At 42.3% G+C, this 25,377-nt stretch overlaps 1 protein-coding gene across 2 annotated transcripts in view; it reads left to right on the plus strand.

The window, feature by feature from the left end:
* Nucleotides 1-25,377, plus strand: part of ARHGAP21 (Rho GTPase activating protein 21) — a 168,401-nt gene that overhangs the window by 85,113 nt on the left and 57,911 nt on the right. For both annotated transcript variants that reach the window (XM_018557954.1, XM_018557955.1), the window contains exons 4-6: nt 5,752-5,844; nt 7,376-7,454; nt 10,273-10,327. In XM_018557954.1, coding sequence (XP_018413456.1) covers nt 5,752-5,844; nt 7,376-7,454; nt 10,273-10,327 — 227 coding nt within the window. The remainder of the gene's footprint in view (nt 1-5,751; nt 5,845-7,375; nt 7,455-10,272; nt 10,328-25,377) is intronic.

The raw sequence follows: 25,377 nt of genomic DNA on the forward strand, positions 1-25,377 counted from the left end.
GTTGGTTAGGTGTTTAGTGTTCTGATGAGAGAATGGTTTTTTTTTTTTTTTTTTTTTAACTATAGATATTTTTTGTTCATGTATAACACTAAACAAAGACCTATTATTAGTTTAATTTGCTTTGTTGAGCAGCACTATCTGCGTTTAGTTGGCATGTTCTCCTAGTGCACGCACAGTTATCCTCCAGGTACTCTGGTTTCCTACACTACAACAATGTGTTGGTAGGTTAAGTGGCTCCTGCCTAAATTTGGCCATAGCATGCTACTCTATTGAGTGCGCCCAAGATGGCTGCTTCACCTCCCATCTGCCCCAACACCAATTTCATAAGCAATTTGAGTCCCTCGGGATAAATGACTAGGTAGGAATTTTTCTTTTTTTTTTTTGCCTTGGCTACTTATAAAACACAATTGGCATAATTTCTTGGGGCAAAAAATAATTTCTACTCCAAGCCCCTTGCAGGCACTTGTAGAAGAATGTCTGATATTAGGACCTGGGTATGGTCTCCTTTTCATCTCCACCTGCCATTGCTGAGCAGGTCTCGAGTACAGATGAGCCTGGGCACGGTGTGAACCTAGTTCACCCAAGCCCACTCAAAGCTGTAACCGCCATTCCTTCCTCCCCACCCAATCAGTGGCGGGAGGGGCATTTCCCACCCCTTTGTGATGAATAGCTGTGGGGCAGGGAATGCAATTTGCAACTGATTCAGCGGTAGGGGGTGGCAGTCAGTTTTAAGCGGGCTTAGGTGAACTCAAGCCCAGGCCCCTAGCTAGCCCAGAGTAGAGGGAAAAAAAACTGATTCCAAAACAGCCGAGCTTCCCTTTATTGTGCTATATAGAATACGGCAATCAGCAGGATGTACCAGAGGTGGCGGAGTCAGTCCCTGTATTTTCAGACAATGTATTCGCTGCTCTGAATGTTGTAGGAACAACATGTAAATGCTTGCATTTGATTTTGATTTAATTTTGTTGTTGTTGAGCCTTGCATTCTGCTTTAAAAGATGAGATCTCTGCCTGTATTACCTTCCATTGCACCTGTGGGTAAATCACCAAGCAAGTAGCATAGTAGTAGTACAGTTGTGTAATATGGGATTATTACCACTAGAGGGCACCCAGTTGACATGACTGCTACAGCTTTATGTCTGGCTGTAAAAATAAGTTAGCTACATTCCCACTGCCGCTGATGACCTATAAAAAGCTGACTTGGTAATGGCTTCCTCTTTATTTGTTCCAATGCACGTAACTGAAGCATTTTCCTATGGGTTTTTCTTGCAGTTATGTTATAAACAGGTGAAGGACGTTCTTTTTAAAGAAACATTCACTGCAATGGAGACTGCGAGGGTCTGATGTTCCATCTATGTCAAAAATGTTCCAGTGTGTAGCAGTTAAGAATAGTCTGTCATCCCAGGAATGCAGTGTGGCCGGATAGCTGTTGCCGTTTTGATAACTGTGCCATCTTAAAATCTCGTTGTTAGAGAGAATAACAATTTTTGTTTACGCTTTGGGCTATTTTACATTCATTCACGCACAGCTTGTTTAATGCCTTGCACAGAGATATATTGTGCAGTAATTCACAATAACAAGCTCGCTACATGTTCTGCGCACCCTGGACTGTTGCCAGCCAGTGTGTGATTGGTTGCTGTGGGCCGTTGGACATCATTGCCCTTTGTGTATTGCCATATTTAATAGTTTTATTGCTTTATTTACACACCGTTGAGTACGGTCTTTTATTTGAAATAAGTAATTTTTTTAAGGCAAGCGTTAAGAGATCTTCCCCCTTATTTTAGGGCTAAGCAGTATTATTTTGCGAAGTGTTAGGATAAATCTGAACAGACAACAAAAAACACAAACATGGTAATAAAACTGAAAAAGTAAGCCAGATAAGGAAGAGAGAATTGGGGGGTGGGTGGGGGTGGAGAAAGTGACATTGGTGAGTTGATAAAACTATTTGATAGGAATTTAGAAAGCTAAGGTCCATGTTAAAATGTAAACGTACACAAATAGATGCTAGACCAACCATAATATGAAAGAGTCCAAGAAGAATTTTAATCTTTAAACATTTCCACCATATAAACGAGCCAACACATTTCAGGGGCTATAACACTCCCCCTTTATCAGGGTACAAAACTGTAATACCAAATAAAAAGCAAAATAAACTCGAGAAAATAATTTCTCACTTTTATTTTTTGTATCTGTTTTATATCCCTCATGAAGGGGTGTGTGTGCTGTAGCCCCCGAAATGTGTTGTTTTTTTCTTTTATGGTTGATTTGTGAACTGTTAAAATTCCTCTTGGGCTCTTTTACATTATTGTCTGGCTCCTATGTGTGTTTACATTTAATTGGATTTGATGATTGTGTTTTTCCCTTAAGTCCATATCCTTGTCCATGCTGTTGGCGTCCGTTACCCATGGCGTCCGTTACCCATGGCGTCCGTTACCCATGGCGTCCGTTACCCATGGCGTCCGTTACCCATGACGTCATCTTTTGTATGGCCCTAAATGGCAGCCAGAGAGGTCACTGCTTCCAGACCCACCCTCTCTGAGCCTACTGTATCTATAAACACACTGATAGAGCAAGACAGAGCCATTGTACAGCACATAGTCATGTTGTGTAAAGATGCGCTGTTCCGCTACATACTGTTTTGCGTTAACTTCATTCAAGTCTCCACACAACAGTTGTTGGAGCACGTTGACTTGTGTTGCAGTGCACTGCGCTAAAAATTATGCCTGCATCTTTGTAGCATTGTAGAAACTTTCAAAATGTTGTTCAAAATTTTGTTTAATTGTAATGTTTAATTTTAGAAGTACAATTTTTCAAACCAAACCACATTCACTGTGGAATCGATTCAGCAGGACGGAACAAACAATATAATTTTATTCTCGTCCATGTCATCAAACACAACCCCAATGTATTATAATTAGGGATGCACCGATACCGTTATTTCAGTATCGACTACCGATTATTTTTTTACGGTACTCGACGATACCGACACCGGAAGTCCCATTAAGGAAGCCAGGCAGCGTGTAATGACTCGCCTCTTGGCTGCCTGATTAGCCAGGAAGCCGGCGGCGTGTAAGCATGGAGCCGGCTTTCTGGCCAATCGGGAAGCTGGGTGCCGTGACTTGCCGCGATGCCCAGCTTCCTGATTGGCCAGGAAGCCGGCTCCATGCTTACTCGTCATGAGGTCATTACACGGTGCCCAGCTTCCTGATTGGCCAGCTTCCCGACCAATCAGGAAGCCGGGCAGCAAGTCATTACACGCTGCCCGGTTTCCTGATTGGCCGGGAAGCCGACTCCATGCTCTCTCGTCACAAGTGATGAGGGAGCATAGAGCCGGCTTCCTGATACAAGAAGTATCCGGCTAGGCATTGGAGCATTTGAGCGAGTACGTGTACTCGCCCAAATACTCGGCATCTGCACCGATACCGATACTAGTATCGGTATTGGTGCATCCCTAATTAGAATATATAGATATTAGGAAAAATACTAGAAAATAAATATTAGAAAATGTAATTAACATTCTGTAAATAAAATGAAATTCTACTGGTGTATGACCAGTTTTGTACCTTGCCTACCTAGCCTACACTGCAGCAGGTATGGGGGAATCACAGCAGAGGGTCCATTCGTTTACAAGTCAGTTGGCAGGTTATAACATTTTTCTGTAGGTACTTTAACTGGCCATGGACTGGTGTGAGTAGGCTTGTCCTCCATTACAGGTGCTTCTACAGATGACAAAAATAAATTAATATAACTTGACCTTTTATAAGCATACCGGCGGGGAATGTACAAACTCCAAGCTTATTGTGTGTCCGGGTATAACCCGAAAACAGGAGCCCAGCATAATGCAGAACAGTGCTAACCACTGACCCAGAGTGCTGGCCCTCTAGATGAAAGCCGATTTTTAATATCTGGAAATCGATGTCTGATCTCCATAAATTATGGAAATAATGACACGAGGACAGGTGTGCTTTCAAAGACGACCTGCAAGCCCACGGCGGAAGCGTAGACTTTGTTTGACTCTCTTACAAGCACCAAATGTCCTCCTCCTGCTTTGTAAGAGGTCCAGCCATTTAGTAAGGCTGCCATGTTTTGGACACTGCATCTTGGCTTCATGGCTGACTATCCTATTGTAATTGGATACTGATTGGCAGACATTTGCCTACTCGAGCATAGAACTTAATCTGACATCTTAAATTACAGTGAAAGTGCTTTTCAGATGAGGACATGGGAATGAATAAAGAAGCGTTCATTTTGCAGACGAAACATTTGATTAAATAATTAGCCGGTCATCATGGGTCAATTGGCTCGTATCACAATATAAATATTGATAGAGCAGTTAACCCCAAATTATTATAAAGGGGCTTTAGAAATTGCATTATACTTTTCTGGTGTTGTGGACTAATATTGAGGACTCTGGTAAGGTCCTTCATTGCTGTGAGTTATTACCCAGTAATGGGCTACCCAAGGCTTTCATAGGGATGTCACTGATGACCTTTTTTATTTAGTGTGGCCCCTTCTAAAGAGTCATATGATACTATGGCCTAAATACGTATTTTACTGTATTTGAAAGCTCACAATCCATAATGTGGCGGCTGCCTTAATTTTCTTTTTTCTTTTCAGTTTTTCCCCTTTTCACCTGGTGATCCTTCCAGTAACACTTTCCATCCTAAGGTGACAGTGCTGACAGTGCTGTATAAATTAGGGCTGCAACAACGAATCGATTAATCCAATTATTATCGATAATGCGACTCGCTGGTAACTATTCTCATCATCGATTAGTTGATTTTCAATTAGTTGTTGCAGCCCTAATTTATACAGTACTCTCCGTTCTCCTCCCCGCTGGTGCTGGTTGCAGCAGTCTGTGTCCCTTTCAATCCCGGCTGCACCAGTCTGTGTCCCTTTCAATCCCGGCTGCACTCAGTGCCTCTATCGGCAGAGGCAACGGGGACACAGACAACTGCAGCCGGCACCAGTGGGGAGAAGAGATTGCATTCCCCCGCTGCCCCGTCTTGTACCACTGGTGCCCGCCCCATTCCTCCTCCGCTGCCCGCCCCGTTCCTCCTCCGCTGCTCCCACGTGCTCCTCCCTTCTGCCGGTGTTCTAGCAATCCCTCAGACTTGAGGGAACATGGGTGTCAAGTCTCCCATCAGCGGCTGGAAATAACAAACAGACTGCTATTGGTTATTTTAAACTGCAATAGCCGATAGCAGGCTTTCCAGACTGGTGCGGTCAGAAAAAATGCTGCCTGCATTGCACTAATGTTGCATGCACTATTTTTTCTGATCGCACCGGACTGGAACTCAAGCATTAATGTTCCACGCATTCGGGTGCGGGCGATCGCACTGCAACTGGGGGGGCGTAGCTGCGGTACCATTGACTTCAATGCACCGCTACGCCCCCTCCCGCCCCAGAACGCAGTGAGGCGGCCGGGGTGCGGTCCGGAACGCAGTGGGGCTGCTGTGAACAGGCCCTTATATCTATTGATTAGCAACGTTGTCACCCTAGGACCGTACTACAGAGATCTCTCCATTTCATAGGGAGGAGGGGTTATATAATTCACTTGACGATAGCTGGGAAAACTGATAACATTTCATTTGTATGGTATGTTTTCTACTTACATTTGTTTAATGCGTATCAGTGAGAGCTACAAACACCTTATTTCCTTTGTAAACTGTGCAATATATTATAAAACCAGTATTGTTATGCCTATGGATTATTCAGTCTTAAAATGTTATATCCTTTTTTTTTCCATTAGGAAGGCAAAGAAACCGACTGGAGCCAATGGACACCATTTTTGTTAAGCAAGTTAAGGAAGGCGGCCCGGCACACTTAGCAGGGCTGTGTACAGGTACTTAATTTTTTGTCCGTCCTTGGAGAATGTGTATATTGTTTTTGTATCTTTTGTTGTGCTACAAAAAATGCATTGGTTTAAAGCTTACTAAAAGTGTGGCCATTCCAGAATGGGCTAGGTGGGTTATGTTCAAAATCATTGTGAGTGGTTAACAGTATGTCTGCAGGCAGTGCATGCAGGAGATAATTGCATAGGGTACAGTGGTGGGCAGTATGTGCAGGAGAGGCGTGCGTAGGGTACAACAACGAGCAGTATGTGCAAAAAAGAAGAGTACAAGAGTAGACCGTAAGTATGTGTAGGAGAGGGGTGCAGAGGTCATGATGGCTACCAGTATGTGCAGGAAATAAGTGATTGGAGGCCATATGCACAGGAGAGAAGTGTGAAGCATCTGTTGATAAGCATTATGTGCTTATGAGAGGAGTGTGGAGTATATGATGATGGGCATTTTGTGCAGGACATGAGTGTGGAATGTATGACAGTAGGAGGCATGCAGTAATGGGGATAAGGGGGCCGGGGAGAGATGTCTGTCAGTGGGGAGGTGGGTGGAGAAGGATGTAGGTCAACGGAGTGCGCTGCCAGGAAAGGAGGGATGTGGAACGTCTACAGGAATGGATGTCCGATAGGGGCTTTGAAGTGATCAGGGACGAGAGGGTGGCCGAGGCTAAGGTTTGAGTAGTAATGTGTATGCCCTTGTGTAACTCACTGTTTGGTGGGGGTTTTTGGTATAAAAGGAATGGGGTGGGTGGTTTAGGTTAGTTGGGAGTGATTCACTGTGAGCAGGAGGGAAGGGCAATAAAGGGGGAACTTGCTATTGGTAGAGCGTACTGCCTCAGGAGGGATGTGCTGTGCTTAGAGAGAAGGGGCGTCCATTGTGAGGTGTCCGTCCTGTGTAGGGAGTGAGGATGCACTGTGAGCCGGAGGGGGTGATGATGTGAGTGGGGGTGTGATGGCTGAAGAATGGTGGACACTGTGAGGTGCTCATAGAGAAATGTAAGCAGGGGTGAGGTCACAGTTTGAGCATGCAGAATGGGGGTGTAGAATGAGTTAAACTGTGACCAGAGAAAGGACCTTAAAAGATGCCTGTGTGCAGTTGTGCTGTTAGTGGGGTGTGCTAGTTGGGAAGGGATGTGCTGTGCGTAGAAGTGTTGTATGCTGTTGGGTGTCTGAGGATGAATGCGGGCATTGTGAGTTGGGGATAAGGGCACAGGGAGAACATGAGGGGGATCAAAAAAAGCAATGTAAACGTTCCCCTCCTGCAGTTGGCAGCCTCTGCTTTTTCTAGGGAAAGGATTGACAGCTATAATTATTTTAGAACAAGCTATTGTCCCAGCCTTGTATGAGGAGCAGAATAACAGTTGTAATGTATTTGTATCACAAAGGTGCCCTTTATCTTAATTTTACAGAAAACTGACAGCTAGAATCTGATATCAGCACAGAGCCATGTTTTTCTCCATTTTTGTAGCTTATCTTCCTAGAAATATGATGAGGGATGAGCTGTATATAGTAATGCTTCTCTGTGTAATTCTAGGGGACAGAATCATAAAGGTGGATGGGGAAAGCATCATTGGGAAGACCTATTCTCAAGTCATTGCACTAATACAGAACAGGTATGTATCTGCTTCAACACACTCCTATGTAGTCTTGTTGGCTTTATAAACATGGTTGGCGTACACTTCTTGCTGGTTTTACAAAATAGAGGTAAAGTCAAAGCGAATGTGTATTCACTTCAAACATCAAGTTATATGCAGGAGTTTTTATTTCATATATTCCTTGCACCTGATTGGATGTTTGAAAGGAATACGTGATTCTCATAGGAGAGTCGATACTTTGACATTTGTTTCCTCAGCCTGCACAGAGATAGTGCCAATGAGAATTCCTGCTGGATCTGAATGAGTAATCGTCCTGCTCAGTCACAACAGAGATGCTGGTTATGCTTAATGATAGGAAAACCCTGTGCCTTGTGTTTAGTGGGCATTTTTTGCATGTACTATAGACAAATGGGGTGCAACGTAGTCTATGTGGCTTTTTCGTGTTGGCACTGCAAAGTGTAGCAACCAATCGCAAAGAATTAAAGCTAAACTCCAAGTAACATCATTTAAACAGCTATGGAGGACTTAGTAGCTGTTTACCTTTGACATGTAGTAATTCAATATTTGCTTGCTTCATAATTCCCCATGCTTTAGCTGTGGCAGATTGTACAGCCAACATGAAATCTGCAGGTATGATGTCTATCATGTTGGTTGTACAGCACCGTTGTCCTGTTTGTCAATACACTTGGCCATTCACAAAACACGTGGCTGCAGCGTCACCGCAGGCTGCATTTTGTGAATGGTCAAATGTAGACGGGGCAGGCGGGGGCATGACAGCAGTCTTGATGTCTATTATGCCTGTAGCATGGAGAGGTACGGTGGGAGCTATATTATCAAGCACAACTAAAAGCATTCTTTTTGAGCCGTATGAAAAAGCAACCATTTAATTTGACAGCGATGATCAGCTACTAGCCTTCTAAAGCAATTTAAAGATGGTGCTCTTAAAGTGGACCTTTACCCATATCTTTAAAATAACAACAAATACACCTTTAAAAATGTTTAGTAATGACAATCTACAAACACATACTTCTAGATAATTGCCGTCTTTTTCACCATGTCGTCAATGTCCTTATTTCTCTTTCCTTCCCCAGTCTTCTCACAGTGGCCATGTTTACTAAGGGCAGATTACTAGCTCATTTATTACTATTGCTAAAATCTGGCACATGTGACTAGACATGTGACCATGCACACCATATCAGGGGAGGAAAATGCCTTTCACTGAGGTGAGCTTTTCCCAGCAATTCTCTGCTAACAAGGCAACCCCAGTGTGCATTGTGTTGGCAAACTGAAGTCCAATTTTTCCTTTCAAAGCAAGAAGTGAATGCTCTCTAAAGTGTAAAGGTGGCCATACAGCTTACAACCATCACACGACTTTCGTTGTGCAATGGTTATAAGGTGATTTAACATTTCGTACAACCTGCCCATCAGGGACAGGCAGATCATACTTGCGATCATCGCAAGTCCTCACTGCTGAGGGGAGGGCTTGCAGATTATTGCAATGGTGAGCGGGCAGTGTGCGCTTGCGCACCTTGGGTCGTGCGACTTTCGCCTTGCCATCACGCTACCTACCTACGTATTTTCTAGCGTGCTCATTATACGAAAATCGTACGACCGTACAGTATATGTGGTGGCATGCTGCCCATCAACCCGCGCTTATCGTATGATAATAGTCAGGCGCATGGGCAGCTTAAGTATTTCAGAATCACAGCATTTTACACCTGACATATCTGTTATTAATAATCATCATACAATTATATGAGAGGAGTGTGGAGTATATGATGATGGGCATTTTGTGCAGGACATGAGTGATAGAATTAGATTTTTGAGTGTAAAAGTCAGCTTTAAGTCTGCTTTGAAAGTCAAGATGCTGCCAAAACTTTACTTTCAGACAGGATCAAGAGGAAGCTTTTGTCAGGTTTTTTTTTTATTGCGGTCTTTGTCCCCATTTCAGATATTTATGCTCTCTTCCTGTCAGGAAGTGATTGGAGATCCTACCAATAGAGACAGACCTCAAAAAGAAAAAAACATTTTTCAGTAAAATGGGAAATCATTAGAGCCTCTGCCCCTGCAAACTCAGGAAGTGAGGTGAAATCTCCCCAGTGTGGTCCTGGACATCAATAGAAATAAGGGTCTTGGACATCAATAAAAACAGGAAAAAAAAGGGTTAGCTGGTGTGAAACCTTAAAGTAAACCTGTCATGAGGAAAATTTGGGACCTGCAAATGCTGACATAATTTTAATAGTTCTAGTTCTGGTTTTAATACTTTACCACCATGCAATACTTTGCATATACATGAACAATGTTCAGAGTCTGTATTGGCATGCTTCTAATGGGTAAGTGGCTTCAAATATTTAAAGGATTAGTGCTTATCCTATTTAACCCCTGCTGAGCCAAAGTAGCCCACCTTCCCCTGATGCAAACTTACCCAGAATCAAAGGCATGGTCACTGTATGTATTTGGGCCATGTCCTGCTGATTCAGCTGAAATTCAACCCGTTGATTTTTCAGTTGCCTTTTGCCAAAGGGGCCGGTCTGAAAATGTTTGGCCGAACAGCGATGGCAGCCAATCTGCCGCTGTCAAAGTGTAATTCTTTAAAAAAATGAATCTGTTGCACAGCATTACTGCAGCTCCCAGTTCATCATTCCTCTTTGCACTGCTGTGACGTATGAGTTTGGAAGTGTTGCCACCATATCCGCTCAGCAGTGTGCTGGAACTGGCAGGGCATAGTGTACACAGACACTAAAAATGACATGTCAATGATGATACCGTATAAGAATACATTACCAATCTGGCAACAGCGAAATGTCGCATAACCGTGCAAAATATTGTGTTTCAGCGATTCCACGTTAGAACTGAGTGTGATGCCAAAAGACGAGGACATCCTACAGCTGGTAAGTTCTCTCTTGATTTTATTACGTTTAGGTTAACCTATTTAGATGACTTTTTATTGCCTGTATGTTTAGTACAATCGCTGCCTTGTGTGAACGTCCAGTTCCTTCCAAACCGATATTGCAGCTTTGCGTTGTCACGGTCACAACGAGTAACGGTTTCGTTTCTTATATCTCTGGTAATTTCACAGAAATGGAGAAATAAAGAAGATCTATACCCTAAATGGGTACCGTACACCTATTTTTAATAAATGACTTGTTTTTGCAGCTCCTTTAGCCTTTTTTGTTGCTGTCTGCATGCACTTACTCCAGTGTCGGCTGCATATAAATTAGGACCAGCTTCCTGATGGTGACAACGGTGGGCCGTGCCTGTGAAACATGTGTTGACAAAGCCGCTTGCAGTTTTAATCAGGGGAGAGGGACAACACATGAGAACATTTGGGAGACATTTGTCCCCTTATAACAGGTAGTTCCTGAACAAAGACCGTCATAGCAGCATCACCGGGTATTCTTTTAATAAGAGCTGCAGATTTTAAAAGACTGACAACCACCTTTAAAATGTTCCAGCCTTTATGATATTTCAGTGATTGTTTTTTAGTAGATGGTATTTGAGACGATAGTATTATCTGTGGTTTGGGGGGATCAAAGATATCATTAGGTGGTTTTAGTAAATGTTTTTAAATAGGAATATTCATGATTAAAGGTTGTTTTTGTTGGTGGGTCTCGGAATAGGGCTTTATTTGTGGGGATATTGTATATAAGACGTATATTTCTAAATGAAGAGAGAACTATGGGGTAAGTGTTTTTCCCCATAGTTCTCTTTAGGGTCACGGGGGGGCATATACTAGCGTCCTCCCGTGACCCAAAGCTCAGTACATCGCGAGCTACACCTCGCTATATACCGAGAGTGCCGCAGCCTGGACGGATCCCGACAATGCTGTCGAGATCCACCCAGCTGGGTGAATGACAGCCGGCTCTGCCTATCTAGAGGCAGAGCCAGCTGTGCCCACCCCCTCCCCGTTCATTCCTCCAATCAGAGCTGGAGGATCGGGGAGGGGGGGGGAATCCCTGCAGGGACCCGTGACTGACAGTCACCGCTCTCTGCAGGGAGATGATCGGAGAAGTGAGCGAGCGACTGTATGTGTTTGCTCACTTCCCGATCTATTGAGGCGACCTGTGACAATTTCACTCACCTTCATAGTTTAATTACTGACTAAAAACATTGTATGTTATAGTGTATTAGTGTTTAAGAGATTGGTGGGAGTGGTTTATTTTTGTGTGTGTGTGTGTGTATATATATATATATATATATAGATCGGAGAAGTGAGCGAGCGACTGTATGTGTTTGCTCACTTCCCGATCTATTGAGGCGACCTGTGACAATTTCACTCACCTTCATAGTTTAATTACTGACTAAAAACATTGTATGTTATAGTGTATTAGTGAAAAAAAATTCCTTTTTTTTTATTTTTTTGCTGGAGTGGGGATGTCACTGTTAGCTGCATTGCTGTGCGTTTTTGACGCGTTTTGTGTTTCCGGACCGTACAAAATGTGACATGCAGTATTTTTCTGTCGTAACCTGAACGTACTGCGCACGTGAGAACTGTAGCCCATAAAACACATAGGGATACATTGGGATGCATTTTTAGTGCAGGAGCGTACGGTTCAGGTCAGCACAGAAAACGGACGTCGTGTGAACAGGCCCTTAGAGATCACTACTAGTGCAGTGTCTTTTCATATCAATGCTTACACATTTCTGCTCAATACAGACGCCTTATAGATTAATTGTCCTACATTTAATATTTTCTTAGCAAGATCCATTATAATAGACTGCAAGAAAGAATACATTAAAAGAGAAAAGGGATGGATGACATAGAAAAAAGTAAGATAGTGTAAAAGAAACTTTACTGGCTTGTGCAAGGACCTAGGTAAGGGTAAGGCCAGCACTGTCTGCAGGGGCCGCGAAGGCTGCACAAAAACTGCCAGAGGCTGCAGGTTGGGCACCAGGGTCCTACAGTAAATAGATATGTTTCAATTTATTGTTATTATTTACCTTTTCCCATTACAAAATAGCCTCTTGTAGTGCGTGCCTTTTCAAGATGTCAGTTCTGTTCTTTTCCCGCTGATGCTGTTGATAGGGGGACACTGTGGACCCTGCGAAACCCCATAAGTTTGTTTACTTTTTATGTTCAAAATTCTCTCTGGCTTTCAGTGGCTAAGCAATGAGGGTTGTATGATTCCACGGATTATTGAATTGGCATAGCACTGACTGAAGAGAATTGTTAAGCCGCCGGTACCCAACCACTTAGTGAAATTACTTCTTTGCTCTAAATTTTCTCTCTCCGTAAAAAAAACAAAAAAACAATTTTAATGAGAGAACGCACGCGGTTCAGTCCGGAAGCATTTCCACATTTGTTACACTTTGGCCTTACAGCTGTATCGCAAGCGGGTTTGCTCAGTGATCTAATATCAAAGATGTCACCAGCACACCAGTTTTAGGGATCAGCAAAAGTCTGTTTTAATAACCAGTTGCCATTTCAAATTGCACGTGTTTTCGGGGCCTCAAGAGGTCCCCTTCATCAGGCTCAGTATGTTCAGTGATCTAGCCACAAAAGAATAAACAACCCCCTTTGCTTCAGGGAAAAGCGTGATAAGAGATTCATCAATTTACTAACTTTACCCATACAGTGGTACCTCGGTTCACGAACTTAATTCGTTCCAAGATTCTGGTTGTTAATCGAATTGGTCGCAAACAGAATCAAACTGCGATCAGACCGCGATCTCGACTAGAGGAAGCCACGACCACGTGTCAGAGCAAGGAAGATGGCTGCGGTTGTGTTCGTCACCTGATGCGGTGTTCGCGGACGCAAGCAAAATTTTGCTGAACTTCCTGTTCGCGGACTGAATTGTTCGCGAACAGAAGCATTTGTGAACTGAGGTACCACTGTATCTTCAAAATGACAACAAATACACTTTTAGAAATGTTGAGTAACACATACGTAGATAATTGCCGGCTTTTTTTTCTTTTCATACCTCATTTTTCTTTTCTTTCCCAGTCTTCTGACAGTGGCCATTTTAACTAAGGGCAGGTTACAAGACCTCTTTACTTCCTGGTACTCTGGCACATGTGACTAGGACATGTGACCATGTACATCATCTCAGGGGAGGAAAATGCCTTTCCCTGATATCTCGTGAGATTACAGATGAGCTTTCCCAGCAATGCTCTGCTGATGTAACCTTCCCAGGATGCCGCGCTTGGGAATGATTACATCATTTGTGCCAAAATGGACCAGGAAGTGGAGAAATAAATTGTAAGTAAAATAGGTTTATTTAGCTAATGAATGTAAGATGATTTCATATCAGCATGCAGAGCTCTATGCTGATGTGATTTTTAGTCAAAGGGGGTAAAGGCCCACTTTAAGAACCAGTCAGTATATACCCCTTCATTACCAGGCCATCTTTCCGTGCTGTTACACTTTGATTGACAGTTACTCGGTCATGCAACACTGTACCCAAAGTAAAAAAATTTTTTTTGAGACAGAGCTTTCTTTCTGTGGTATTTTATAAATACTGGGTTTTGTATTTTTTTACTATATAAAGAACAGACAACAAATAGGTTTTATAAATACAAATTCTGGAACAGTACAAAACCCCAAATGATCCCTTTTTGGAAAGTAGGCACCCTAAGATGATCTTATTTTTGCCATACATTTTTTTGGGAAGAAACATGCTGGTATTGAGGTGGTAAAATCATGGAGCATGGTAATCATTCTCTAAATACAGTACATTATTAATGTATCGGTCACACACAGAGAAAAGAGGGGGTGAAGGAGTTAATGTACAAGTCACATCAAGACAGCATGGAGATGACATGTAGAAGAGAGGAGGGTGGTGGAAAAAAGAATCCCACAATCAATTACAATCCTTCACCATGAATCATCTGCTGCTGCTGCCTACAATCCCTTTATTCATAAATCTTAACGTCTTCTTTCCTCCATTGTCAGAAGGAGGGGCGGGCTTCCTGTAAATACTATAGTGTTTATATCTGTGATTGCTGTGATGATCAATCACAAGATACAGAGCTGCTCTGATTCACTCTGTACACTGTATCTGTGATCTGAGTCATCCGAAATTAAAAGCCCCCATGCACACGCAAATATGTACGCATCCTGACACGCTTTCACAGGAGGCGGGGCGGGTCAGTGCGGGAGGAGAACTCAGCCTCCTGTGACAGCGCTGGCTGTCTCCGCCCACCCCGCCGCTTTTCCGAACTGTGACAGGAGGCTGAGCGCTGTGGGGAGGAGAGACGCCGGCCGCTCACAGAGCTCTCCTCCCGCAGCGCTCTGCCGCCTGTGACAGTTTCTCTCCTCACCGCTGCGACACAGAGCAGCGCCCAGCAGGGAGGAGAGAAATCCTGAATGCACTGCTATTTCGGCCAGAGAATGGCACTTTCGGCATTTTGCCAAAAGTGCCATTTTCGGCCGATGTGTTTCGGCGGCCGATATATCGGTGCTTCCATAACTAAAATTAATTTGCGAGTATGCTTTACTGAAAACATGGGTTTGGTAAACAGTAGGGTATGACATAAAAATTCGGAAGTGCCACTATCCTATACAGGATTTCTGCTTTTAGAAAATATATATTGTTTTTGGGGCTTTTGGAAAATCTTTAGGCCTAAAATGAGCATTTTAACGTGTGCCAAAGAATGGGAAAAAAATTAGCTACGGCATCACAAGGTTTAAAGGAAGTCTAGCTTTCTTCCTTTTGACATTTCCAATAGCAATGGAAAATGAGTGCATAGACCGTGTAGCTATACGTTGAGTCAAGCTCTGCCAGTGATGATGATTGGGTGAGGATCGAGCAGTGTAGTGTTTATGCCAGCTCTACCCGTATGCCCATGCTGTGCAGGCTTATGGAGGTGGAGGATGTGTGCATATACCTTGGCTGAAATTGAGGGCATCAAGCAAGAAGCCTGATATTGGCAAAAAAGCATTTTGGTAACCAGGGAATGTGGACTAGTAAACGGAAGTATATTATAAAATATATAATTATGCTAAACACATACAGTCACGTAACATTTTCTATTTAGCCTTTTCTATGGTACCATCCATTTTATGCTAAAGGAGGCTTACCACGGGCTACCTATATTTTAGTGGGTGGCGAAGGGAATCTATTGTTTGTTTTTAAAAATAGAAATTTTTTTTTTTTTTTTTTTTTTTTAAAAAAAAAAATTTTTTTTTTTTTTTTTTTTTTTTAATGGATAGAAAATATTGTTGCATTTAGACCTTTATAGAATAGCCAGAGCTCCATGAGGGCTCTCTGCAGCTTTTGTACTAAAGACATCCTGAATAACAGATCTCCCCCTCCTTCATCCTCCCAGAGCTCACACAGGCTGCCAAAAAGCATGCAAACCATGCCGGGCTTTCTTGTTACAGAGCCCAGCATGCTTTGTAAATTGAGTGTCATGAAAGCACCCTGTAATAAATGTTTATTTATAGAATAAATGCTTTACACAGATGATTAAAAACAGTGAAATAAAACATCAGTTTGTATACCAAAAACCATTCTAGTTTCCCTTTCATTCAGCTGTGTGTAGGAAGGTGTTTCTCAAAAGACTAAACTTTTATTTTTCTTACAAGCTCTCAAAACATTTGCGTATGTAAAATGCATCTGACTTTTAAATTGTTCTATGTAAGTTGTTATTTTGGTTATTTGTTCTTTTAAAGCGGAATCCTTTTATCACATCTAGCAGCTTTTTAATGACTGTTTATGAGCAGTGGGGCCTGTCGGTATTACACAAGTGAGTTTGGTTTTGTTGCACAATAATTCAGCTGTGAAGTATTTCATTTGTGTTTTATAAAAAGTGGTAAAACTTGCACATTTTCAGTTTGTGAACCGTGTCATCCACTTGTGACTTAAAAGGAACCTAATCCATCAGTAAATAATCATGCATTGCTTCTTCTTCATGGGATGATTTAGTGGAGTTCGTGCTTTGTACAGTCGTCTGTCTCTGCGGTTTGCAGAATGTGGGCTGATCTCTAACAGAGAAGGATGTACAGTTGTTGGTCTTCCCATCACCCCTCAAATCACTTGTGGGGAGAGGTCTGAGGATGCCAATAGTTCAGAGTTTGGAATTAGTCAAAGCAAACTGCTACATACACAGTTAAAATAAATGCATGGGGCCTGTTTTGTTACTAAAGCGTTTCTATTTGTCAATTCAGCCCTGAGATTTACACAGCTCTGGCAGGCAGTATAGTTTGTGGCCTGACTTTTTTTTCTTTTCTGCAAGCAAGAAACGTAGGACCATCTCCAAACCCCCAGCCTATGGCTGGACAGTGAGACAATTGCAGCAGCAGGCTGTCAGCGTGTTCCTTGTCAGTAAATGCATATGCAGGACAAGTTTGGCCCCTGGTGCTGCCCGTCCTTCCCCCAGTGTTATGCTATAGGGGATTAAATGTTTTGCCAGTTGTACAAAAATCACAGCTCGCTGCAGATTAAAATGGGACGATTGCGTGACAATCATGGTGGCCAACTGGTAGATCTCAGGGTAAAGATGGATTTTTCCTGGACAGGGTATGAATCCCTCACAAAGCCCCTTTCCCCAACAAAGGTGATGTTATTGTCAAATAAGCACACAGATGCATACAATCGTAGAATTTTTAAGATCTGCTCCACGCTCGTAGAACCTAAGATCTGCTCTTTCCGTGTTGAATTGCTAACTTACCAGTAAGTTAAAAACAGCTCATCTTCCAGCGACAAGCTTCAGCTACAAGCGACATTGAGCTGCAAGATGTGAACATCTCAATTAAAATGCATTATAATAGCTACATTAAGCTTCATATTTGAGCGATTTTGGAGCGGAAATCTCGCTACAAAACGCTCAGTGTGAATGGGGTCTAAAATGTATTCTAAAGCTCCACCTTCTGGCCTAAAATGAGAATGCCTAATATGTAATATTTTTGTTATGACCAAAAATAATGGACAGTTTCTTTAAAGCATTTTTGCATGGCATTTGAATTGGTTGCATCTCAGAGCTCTGATCCTCACTGCAGGATTTGGCAGTATTGCAGCTTTAGTTGAGCAGTGTTGTGGATGTATCTTATGCAATGGGGCCATCATGTCTTGTGCAGAACCTGCCATTGATCAGAAGCTTGTCTTGCTGAAGGCTATTGGGTTAAAGACTAGATATCTGGGAATCTTCTATGTTTTATGATGAGTGTTTACTCCCGGTACAACAACAGGCTGGATCTGATCACTTGCGTGTTCATTGCCAATCAGCAGGCCTGTAACCATGGCAACACACAGCCTCATCTTCTCTGTCTTTAATTACTGTCTAGTGCTATATGTTTTGTACTTCAGCCTATACAACATGCATTTTGGTGTCTTCTCTTCATTGCTGACTGCTTGTGCTGTGCTGTCTTCCCCCTTCGATTATTAACCTTTTCTTCAGTTTGCCAATAGTGGTTGAGATGCAGTAAGAAAGCATTTACAAAGGGCTAGAGGACAGACTCGGGAAGTATCTCACAAATCCCAGGGAAAATGACCTATGATCTCTGGTCTAAGGATCTCCAGCCAGACATCAAAATTTAATGCGGACATAATCAAAACACCTCTAAAAGTGTCCTTTGACATGTTTTTAACATTATTAACCCCTTCATGCCTGAGGCCTTATTTTTGCACCCATGTTATATTCCACATTTTAGGCCTGAAAATCACTTAAAACCCCCAAATATTATATATTTTCTGAAAGCCAAGACCTTATAGAATAAAATGGTGGCAGTTGCAAATTTTTATGTTGCACCATATTAGCGCAACTACTTAACAAACCCCAAAATTTAGTGAAAAGTGTACTTAAATGCCCCAGCATACAATACCCATTTTTTTAAATAAACGAGTAAATAGATACCCAACATGCCCAGGTTAAAAATTGTGTGCGTCCGTGAAACGACAACAAGCTTCAGTACCCCAAAAAGTCCATAGACGAAGCTTTAAAAACCCCCACAGGTCATCAATTTAGAGATACCCAAAAATACTGGCCCCTAGAATTATTACTCTCACTCCGGCATGTGCGACGATACCCAACATGTGTAGCGCGTTCGTTGTTTTCATACGTAGGCGCACCCGATGCGTGTTTAAGTGGCGACGCGCGGGGGCGGCGGACTTTCAAAAGTTTTAATTATTTTTTGATTTTTTATTTAATGTTCATTTTAAAAACTTTTTTTTTTTCTTTAATTGCTATCACATAGGGAGGCTTACAAGCCGCCCATGTGATAGCAGATGGTGGTGACAGGTACTCTTTAAGGTGATGCTGGGGGTCCAAAAGACCCCCAGTGTCACCTTTACACTCCAAATAAGCTATTGAAGTGCAGATCACACTTCATTAGCTTATTGCTGGGCTTCAGGAGCCCAGCACTAACGGCTATAGGACCGAAGTGATGCAATCTGCATCGCTCCCGCTCCCATAGAACGGGGAGGGGGGATCGACGAACGGCGGTTCGTCCATCTCCTCCCCAGCTCCCTGCCGACACCAGAGAAGCCAGTCCCGGGTCAGTAGGAGGGGCAACGGAGCCCAGGAAGCATGGCGTGGGTGTCGTCGGGCCTTCACCGGGTCGTAGAAGCAATCTGGCAACAGCCGAGTCAAATAGGATAAATAGGATAGTGTGCACGCTAATGAGCGGGTTACTGCGCGCTCACGTATTTCACGTAAAGCGCATTTTCCAGGAACTTTGGGCAATGGATTGCATACTTGTGTGCGTGCACGTTTTTGAGCAGGAGTCCATCTGCAGGTAAGTCTCTTACAGGTAGATTCTAAACTGATAATGGTATCATGGTATGTAAATGGAGCTTTAGCACTCTGTAACTAAGCGCCCCTGTGTATGAAACGTGTCATAGGTCTCAATGCATCTCGGGCATATGCTTTTATGAAAGAATAAAGGAAGAGTTTGGACATAGCTGGTGTGCAATCATCCAATTTTTCTGTTTAGAGCTTTAGTATAGTTGATTCTGCTGTTCTGTTACCCAAATATCTCAGATGTACAGCATCTCTACAGACAGACTGAAGCAGCTTTTGCTGGATTGTAGGATGGAGCCGTTGTCAGAGTGTATTTCGTAGGCGTAGAAGACAGTTTTACTCTCACACCCACTTAGGTGATATTACACGAGAGTGGCCATCACCGCTACATTGTCATTAATAAAAAATGAATTCTTAAATAAATTGCTAGCACTTAAAATACACGTCCTACTACTTAGCCTTTTGTTCTTTTTAGTGTGTTTTTGCTCAGTTCCTGTACAGAAATTGGCCATCCCATTTATTATTAACCTGTATTATTAACCTGCCATTGGTTTCCACTTGTAGGAAACTATTGAACAAACGGAGTAAACTTTAAAAAAAACCAAAAACCAAAAACATTTTGTTCCCCAGACCTAAGTCAATCCAAAATACCAAATAATTTGCTACGCTTGCTGCTTGTTAAAGACCTTCCAGAACTGACATTTTAGTTTTGGGTGGATGCATGCAGGTGAAATCAACTGTGGCTTTTAAAGATTCCTGGTATATGAATTCTTTTGTACTATATGTGTTTGCTCCCATGTAGAAAATGGTCACTGTCGGGGCTAGATGTTCCGTTACCAGGTGGGATAGCCATAGCTGCCAGCTGAGTGACACAGGTACATAGATGCCAACCTGTGCATTATGCAGCTGCCATTGCATGACAATGTATTTATTTGGAACAAATGCTCAGAATCTCAAGTCATTCCCCCTTCCAATATAACCATTCAGTGCATGTCAGACAGATTCCCTATTACTGCCAATGTTAGAAAACGTTGTAGAGCACCAGGATATGTCTGTTCCAACATGTTTGGTGCTAGTCACATGACTAGCATACAGGCATTGGTCATGTGGTTCCCGCTGAAGGAACTTTATGTTCAGCGTTCAGGCAAAGCGAGTCAATCAATTACCCTCACGAAACACTCTGGCCATGCATTGTTAGATTTTCGTTAGAAAATCGTACACGAATGAAAATCGAGCAGTTGATGGTACAGCACCGACTTTCGTTTTTGCTAATGTGAACAAACTTTTTCGTGCGGTCTGGTCGGAAAATGTTTCTCTGACCGAACGGAAGTTGATGAATGATTTGGGGTTTTCATTCATCAAAAATCTCCCCAAAAACACAGTACATGTGTAAACGGAAAGCTGCCTAGGTCAAACGGATACTTTCTCTGCATAGGTCGACAAATATTTCCTTCATTCGTCAAAAATTGGTTTAGTACGGCTAATGAACGATTTCCAAAATCCACATTTGACTATGCTTGATGGGGAGTTCTAAGTATTATCAAATGAGGGTTCGTAGCAGAAACTAAACCTTTCGAATGAAAATCTACTAGTGTATGGCCACCTTTTAGAACAATAAAAACTTCACCGAGGTTCCATCCAACCTTTTCCTGCTCTATCAAACACTAAAGAAAAGAAAAAGCTGAAGTTTAGTCGTTTCTGGGGAGCTGTTGACATCTTCAAGGTAAAGGCCTGCTAACACAGTGACTTGTTATCCTGGAACATATGAAAAATGAGCCTGCGTGATAAAATTTGATCAATACATTTGGTAAGGGCAAACGCATATTTATCACATCCATATTTAAACATGACATTTACTATTTTATTTTTGAGCTTCTGTTTTCCATTCTTTGCATATTTCGTTTTATTTTCCGTCATATTTCCTTGTTCTTATTTGGATTGCTTTTGTAATTTTGCCATTATTTTCAACAAAATTGGGTTCACGGAAATCCCCTATAATCTGTTTTCCAGTTTATTTATTTATTTTTAAATCATTTGCCCACATTAGTGATGAGGAGGATTTTTTTTTTTCTGTCTTTTATTCTGGTATTGTTTGTTTGCTTGAATGGAGATCTGAAGGTCGACTTGATTTGTGTGTATGGGTGACCACTTCTGGAGAGCCTGTTCCGATTGTCATTGTTACCCCTTAGGCCTGGTTCACACCTAGGCGTATCGAATATGCGCGTTTGTTGCGCTTTTCGTGGCGTGCGTTTTTACCGCGATTCACGGTAAAAAAAACGCGTGACAAACGCGCGTTTTCGAGGGCTAATTGAAAAGAAACGCAACAAAAACGCCGCATAGAAGCTCATGTACCTTTTCAGACGTAGGCCGTTTTGTAGCGCGTTCAGACGGGCTGAAATATGGCAAGGTGAACCATACCCATAGAAAACAATGGGATTTTCATGTTTGAGCGTTCGTAGAGCGTTGACAGGTGTGAACCAGGCCTAAAAATATTTCTGTTCTGATAATTCTCCCTCTTCATTCCTGCTCCTTCCCATTGCCTCTCCATTGGCATAAACTTTAGTGCTCAGCAGAACCCAGACTGCAAGTTTTAGGCTAATGGTGGGACTTTTCGGTTATCTTAAAGCAAGAAAAAGCCACAGGTCTACATTAAGTATTATTATTACATATTATTTATATAGAGTGCCAACAGTTTGCGCAGCACTTTACAATATAAGGAAGACATTATAATCACAATTCAAGACAAGATGGTGAGGAGGGCCCTGCCCATGGGGGCTTACAATCTAAAAGAGGAGGGGTAAGTGATACATGAGGAGGTAGCTGTGTGGGGATGAATTGTTTGAGAACGTGATGGTTGAGTGGTTATGTTGTGGTGGGATAGGCTTCCCTGAAGAGATGAGTCTTTAGGGAACGCCTAAAGGCAGTTAAGGTGGGAGATAGACAGACAGGTTGGGGTAAAGAGTTCCAGAGAATGGAGAGACTCTAGAGAAGTCCTGGAGGCGAGTATGGGAGGAGTTGACAAGGGAGCTTAAAAGCAGGAGGTCTTGGGAAGAGCGGAGTGGACGGTTAGGGTGATATTTTGAGACAAGGTCTGAGATAAGTAATGCTAAACCAGTGGAGGTCAACTTTCTTGATATACTGAAGTGGAACTTTACATTAAAAAAACATGCTTGATATAAGTGGAATTTAACATAAAAAAATGAAACTTTGCAAGCAGCCGGGCTTTGCAGAAGAGAGATTGTATGTCTTTTCTCCAATAAAAAGGATGCTTTGCCTGCCTGTTTGCAATCTTTTTGACAATGTTCACTGAGCTGAGCATGAGTTTTCTGTGTGCTTGGATTAATGAACCCCTGTGAGCACGAGCAGGAGTTGCATCATCCTGGTTTGAGCAATCAAGATGGCCAAAGATTCCAAATCTGGAAGAAGACGGGGTGAGTGAATATAATGATCCAAAAACATATCAGAGATTGCAGATATGCAACCGGAGATTGTGAAATACTTTTGATCAGAGACTGCAAAGATGCCTTTCTCATGCATGGGGGCCTGAGACCATTTGAATGGTGCCTGCGTCTCTTGCACCTTCTAATATCTATGGTGGCTTTTAGGATTGCACATTCTGATTATGTGTTGATTCACCTTTCAGTTAATATTCCGATCGTATTGTACTTGTCTAGTGATCTGTGTAGCAACTCTATGTAATTCACATAGCTTCTGTTAGAATATTTGGTAGATGAAAAACCAAAAAATTGGATTGTTAAATCTTTGAGAAGCTTTAAAGTGACACTGAACTAAAAATGTATCTTATTTGTGTATCACTCGGCTGTAGATCCTCAAATCATCTCTGAATTGGTGCTGGCACTGTCCTTCCTTCTGGAGGGGGGCTACTTTTGTTCCCCATGGTCCCTGTGTGTGTTGTAAAGTAACCAATATTCCAAGCTTTCTGCACTGATGGACTACAATCTCAATACAAATTTTGTAAACTTTTAGTAGCAAAAGTTTGAATGTAGAAATTAACTTTCCCTCTAATTATTTAAAGCTGAGCTCCCTGCAGGTAAAATAAAGTCCCATCCATGCTAAAGATGTGGATAAGCTAATTTAATGTAGTGAACCACAGTGCATGATTTTTGTGTTGTGGGGGTTCATTATTCATTAGTGTGTTGGGGTGCGATTTAAAATGAATAGAAACGCGATGCACACATTTCCGTGATGAGTGTTGCTGTGTATTGCCACGATACATAAATATCAATGGGCCTGTAATGTAGTTATACGTTTATTATAGGAATCCTGTACTGAGAGAAATACAGCTGCTGCATACTGCTAGCATAATAACCAGGCATCCAGGATTTTTAAAGGAGAGTTCAGGAAAAGAACCTAGATATTTTTTTTTTTAGTGTTTACTTTAAAAACGTCCAATGTATTTTTTAAATAAAGCTAGGTTAGGCCCTTTAGATGCTTTAGATGATTTGTATGGAAGAGGTGTACTGTTTTTAATGAGAACTTGTTTCTTGCAGTGTATGTGCACGATCTCTGAGTTTATATATTGCATTTTCATATGTTTATTTATTGCCATACCAAAGGACTAGCCAAGAGCGTAGCTGATTTCCATATAAATTTTATTTGGTCTTCCTCCTCTTGTCACATTTCTGTATAACTGGTTTTACAAGGGCTCCTGTCAGTGACTAATCTGTTTGATTCCTCCTTAGTGATCCAAGTATGCTAGGTTTAGTCAGTGATGTCCAACTGATGGCCCTTTTTAAGCTCTTTTTTTTTCCTCATGGAAACATTACGTTTTATCCCATAGTGGAATGCGCAAAATACAGTAAGCCTCAGTCTAGGTTCACACCTGCACTAAACCGCGCGACACCCGGGGCGCGCAGTCCTGTACATGCAGGCAGCATTTACCGTGCAGCCCCATTGATTTCAATGGGGTGGCATCCGCGCGGCAATCGCAGAAAAAAAGGTACATGTACCTTTTTTTTTTTCCTATACACGACACACAGCTGTTTTAGCCGTGATCGTGTTCGGAAGCACTTGTGGAATCGCGGCGGGAAACCGCGCAATCCGCCTGGCGTAACTGGGGTGCCATTAGAAATAATGGCACCCACAGCGCGATCGGTTCACATATTGGCGACTCCTGGCCGCGTGGCATCGTGCACGGTTGCCGTGGGGGAGGTGTCGCCTAGGTGTGAACCTAGCCTCAGCAACCAGTCAACATTGAGCATGTATTGCTTTTACTACAGTAAGTCTACAACATCTTCAGTGTAGTTATATTTAAAATTTGCTAAATCGTGTTTTACCAGTAGGGCTGTTTTCAGCCAAGATGAGCCCCTTGGTCCATGCTGTCCATTAGAGTGGTAAAGCTTTGGCTTTCAAATTTTTTACATTTCCATTTTGTCACTGCTAGATCAAACCACACTAATGTATGTATGACCTATATACTCCACACTATTATTCAGTTTTAATTACAATACAGTAAGGGGTCTTTTTAGAAATAATTTTCAGAGCCACTCACCCTGTGAACGTTCATTTTGTGCAAATAGAGCCAAAAACGAGCATTCTTAGTATATTCCCTTGTTAGATTGAATGTAATATTGGGAAAGTACCACATTATGGCCACTAGATGGAGCTGAGGAGCAGATGTTGTTCCAGGGTGTTGTTCCAGGGTGTCCATCAAAAGCTTCAACTTGGTCACACCACACTTCCTTGAATATACCAGAATGGCTGTTTGGTCCAGCGGAGTAGCGTGTTATGCACCCACCGGTGCCGCAGCCTCTACAAAGACATCATAGACGGGCTTAAAAGAAGGGGATCCTGGGAAGCATGGGGACTGTTTGGAACTCGAGATCCCTGTGCAATTGTTTGTAAAGTTAGGACAGGTCTATGACATGAAACCTGTTCTATAAAGGCTGTTATTTTCCCCTCTAGATCTGTGTTAGTGAAGAAATCACTGGGGAGCATCTGGAGATCCAACATTTGTCTCCTGACACTACTCTAGCCTCTAAGTATAGAAGCTGCCCATTAAAGCTTTGCGGTAATTAGATTGAGCCTGATAATCGTTTCCTGTCAGCATGGAATTTTGCCTGGCATCAGCCTGACCTGTACATTATGTAAGCGGTCTGCAGATTGCTACATACATTCATTTTCTACTTGTCAATGTTGGTATGTCAGTCTCAAGGTTCTCTGGTAGAAGACTTGCTACTGCATCCTAAAACTGATCTCCAGTAACAAAAAAAGATAAAAATGAACATACCATTAAAATATA

Source organism: Nanorana parkeri, unplaced genomic scaffold, assembly GCF_000935625.1.
Source record: "Nanorana parkeri isolate BGI_ZX_2015 unplaced genomic scaffold, ASM93562v1 scaffold313, whole genome shotgun sequence".
NCBI lineage: Eukaryota > Metazoa > Chordata > Amphibia > Anura > Dicroglossidae > Nanorana > Nanorana parkeri.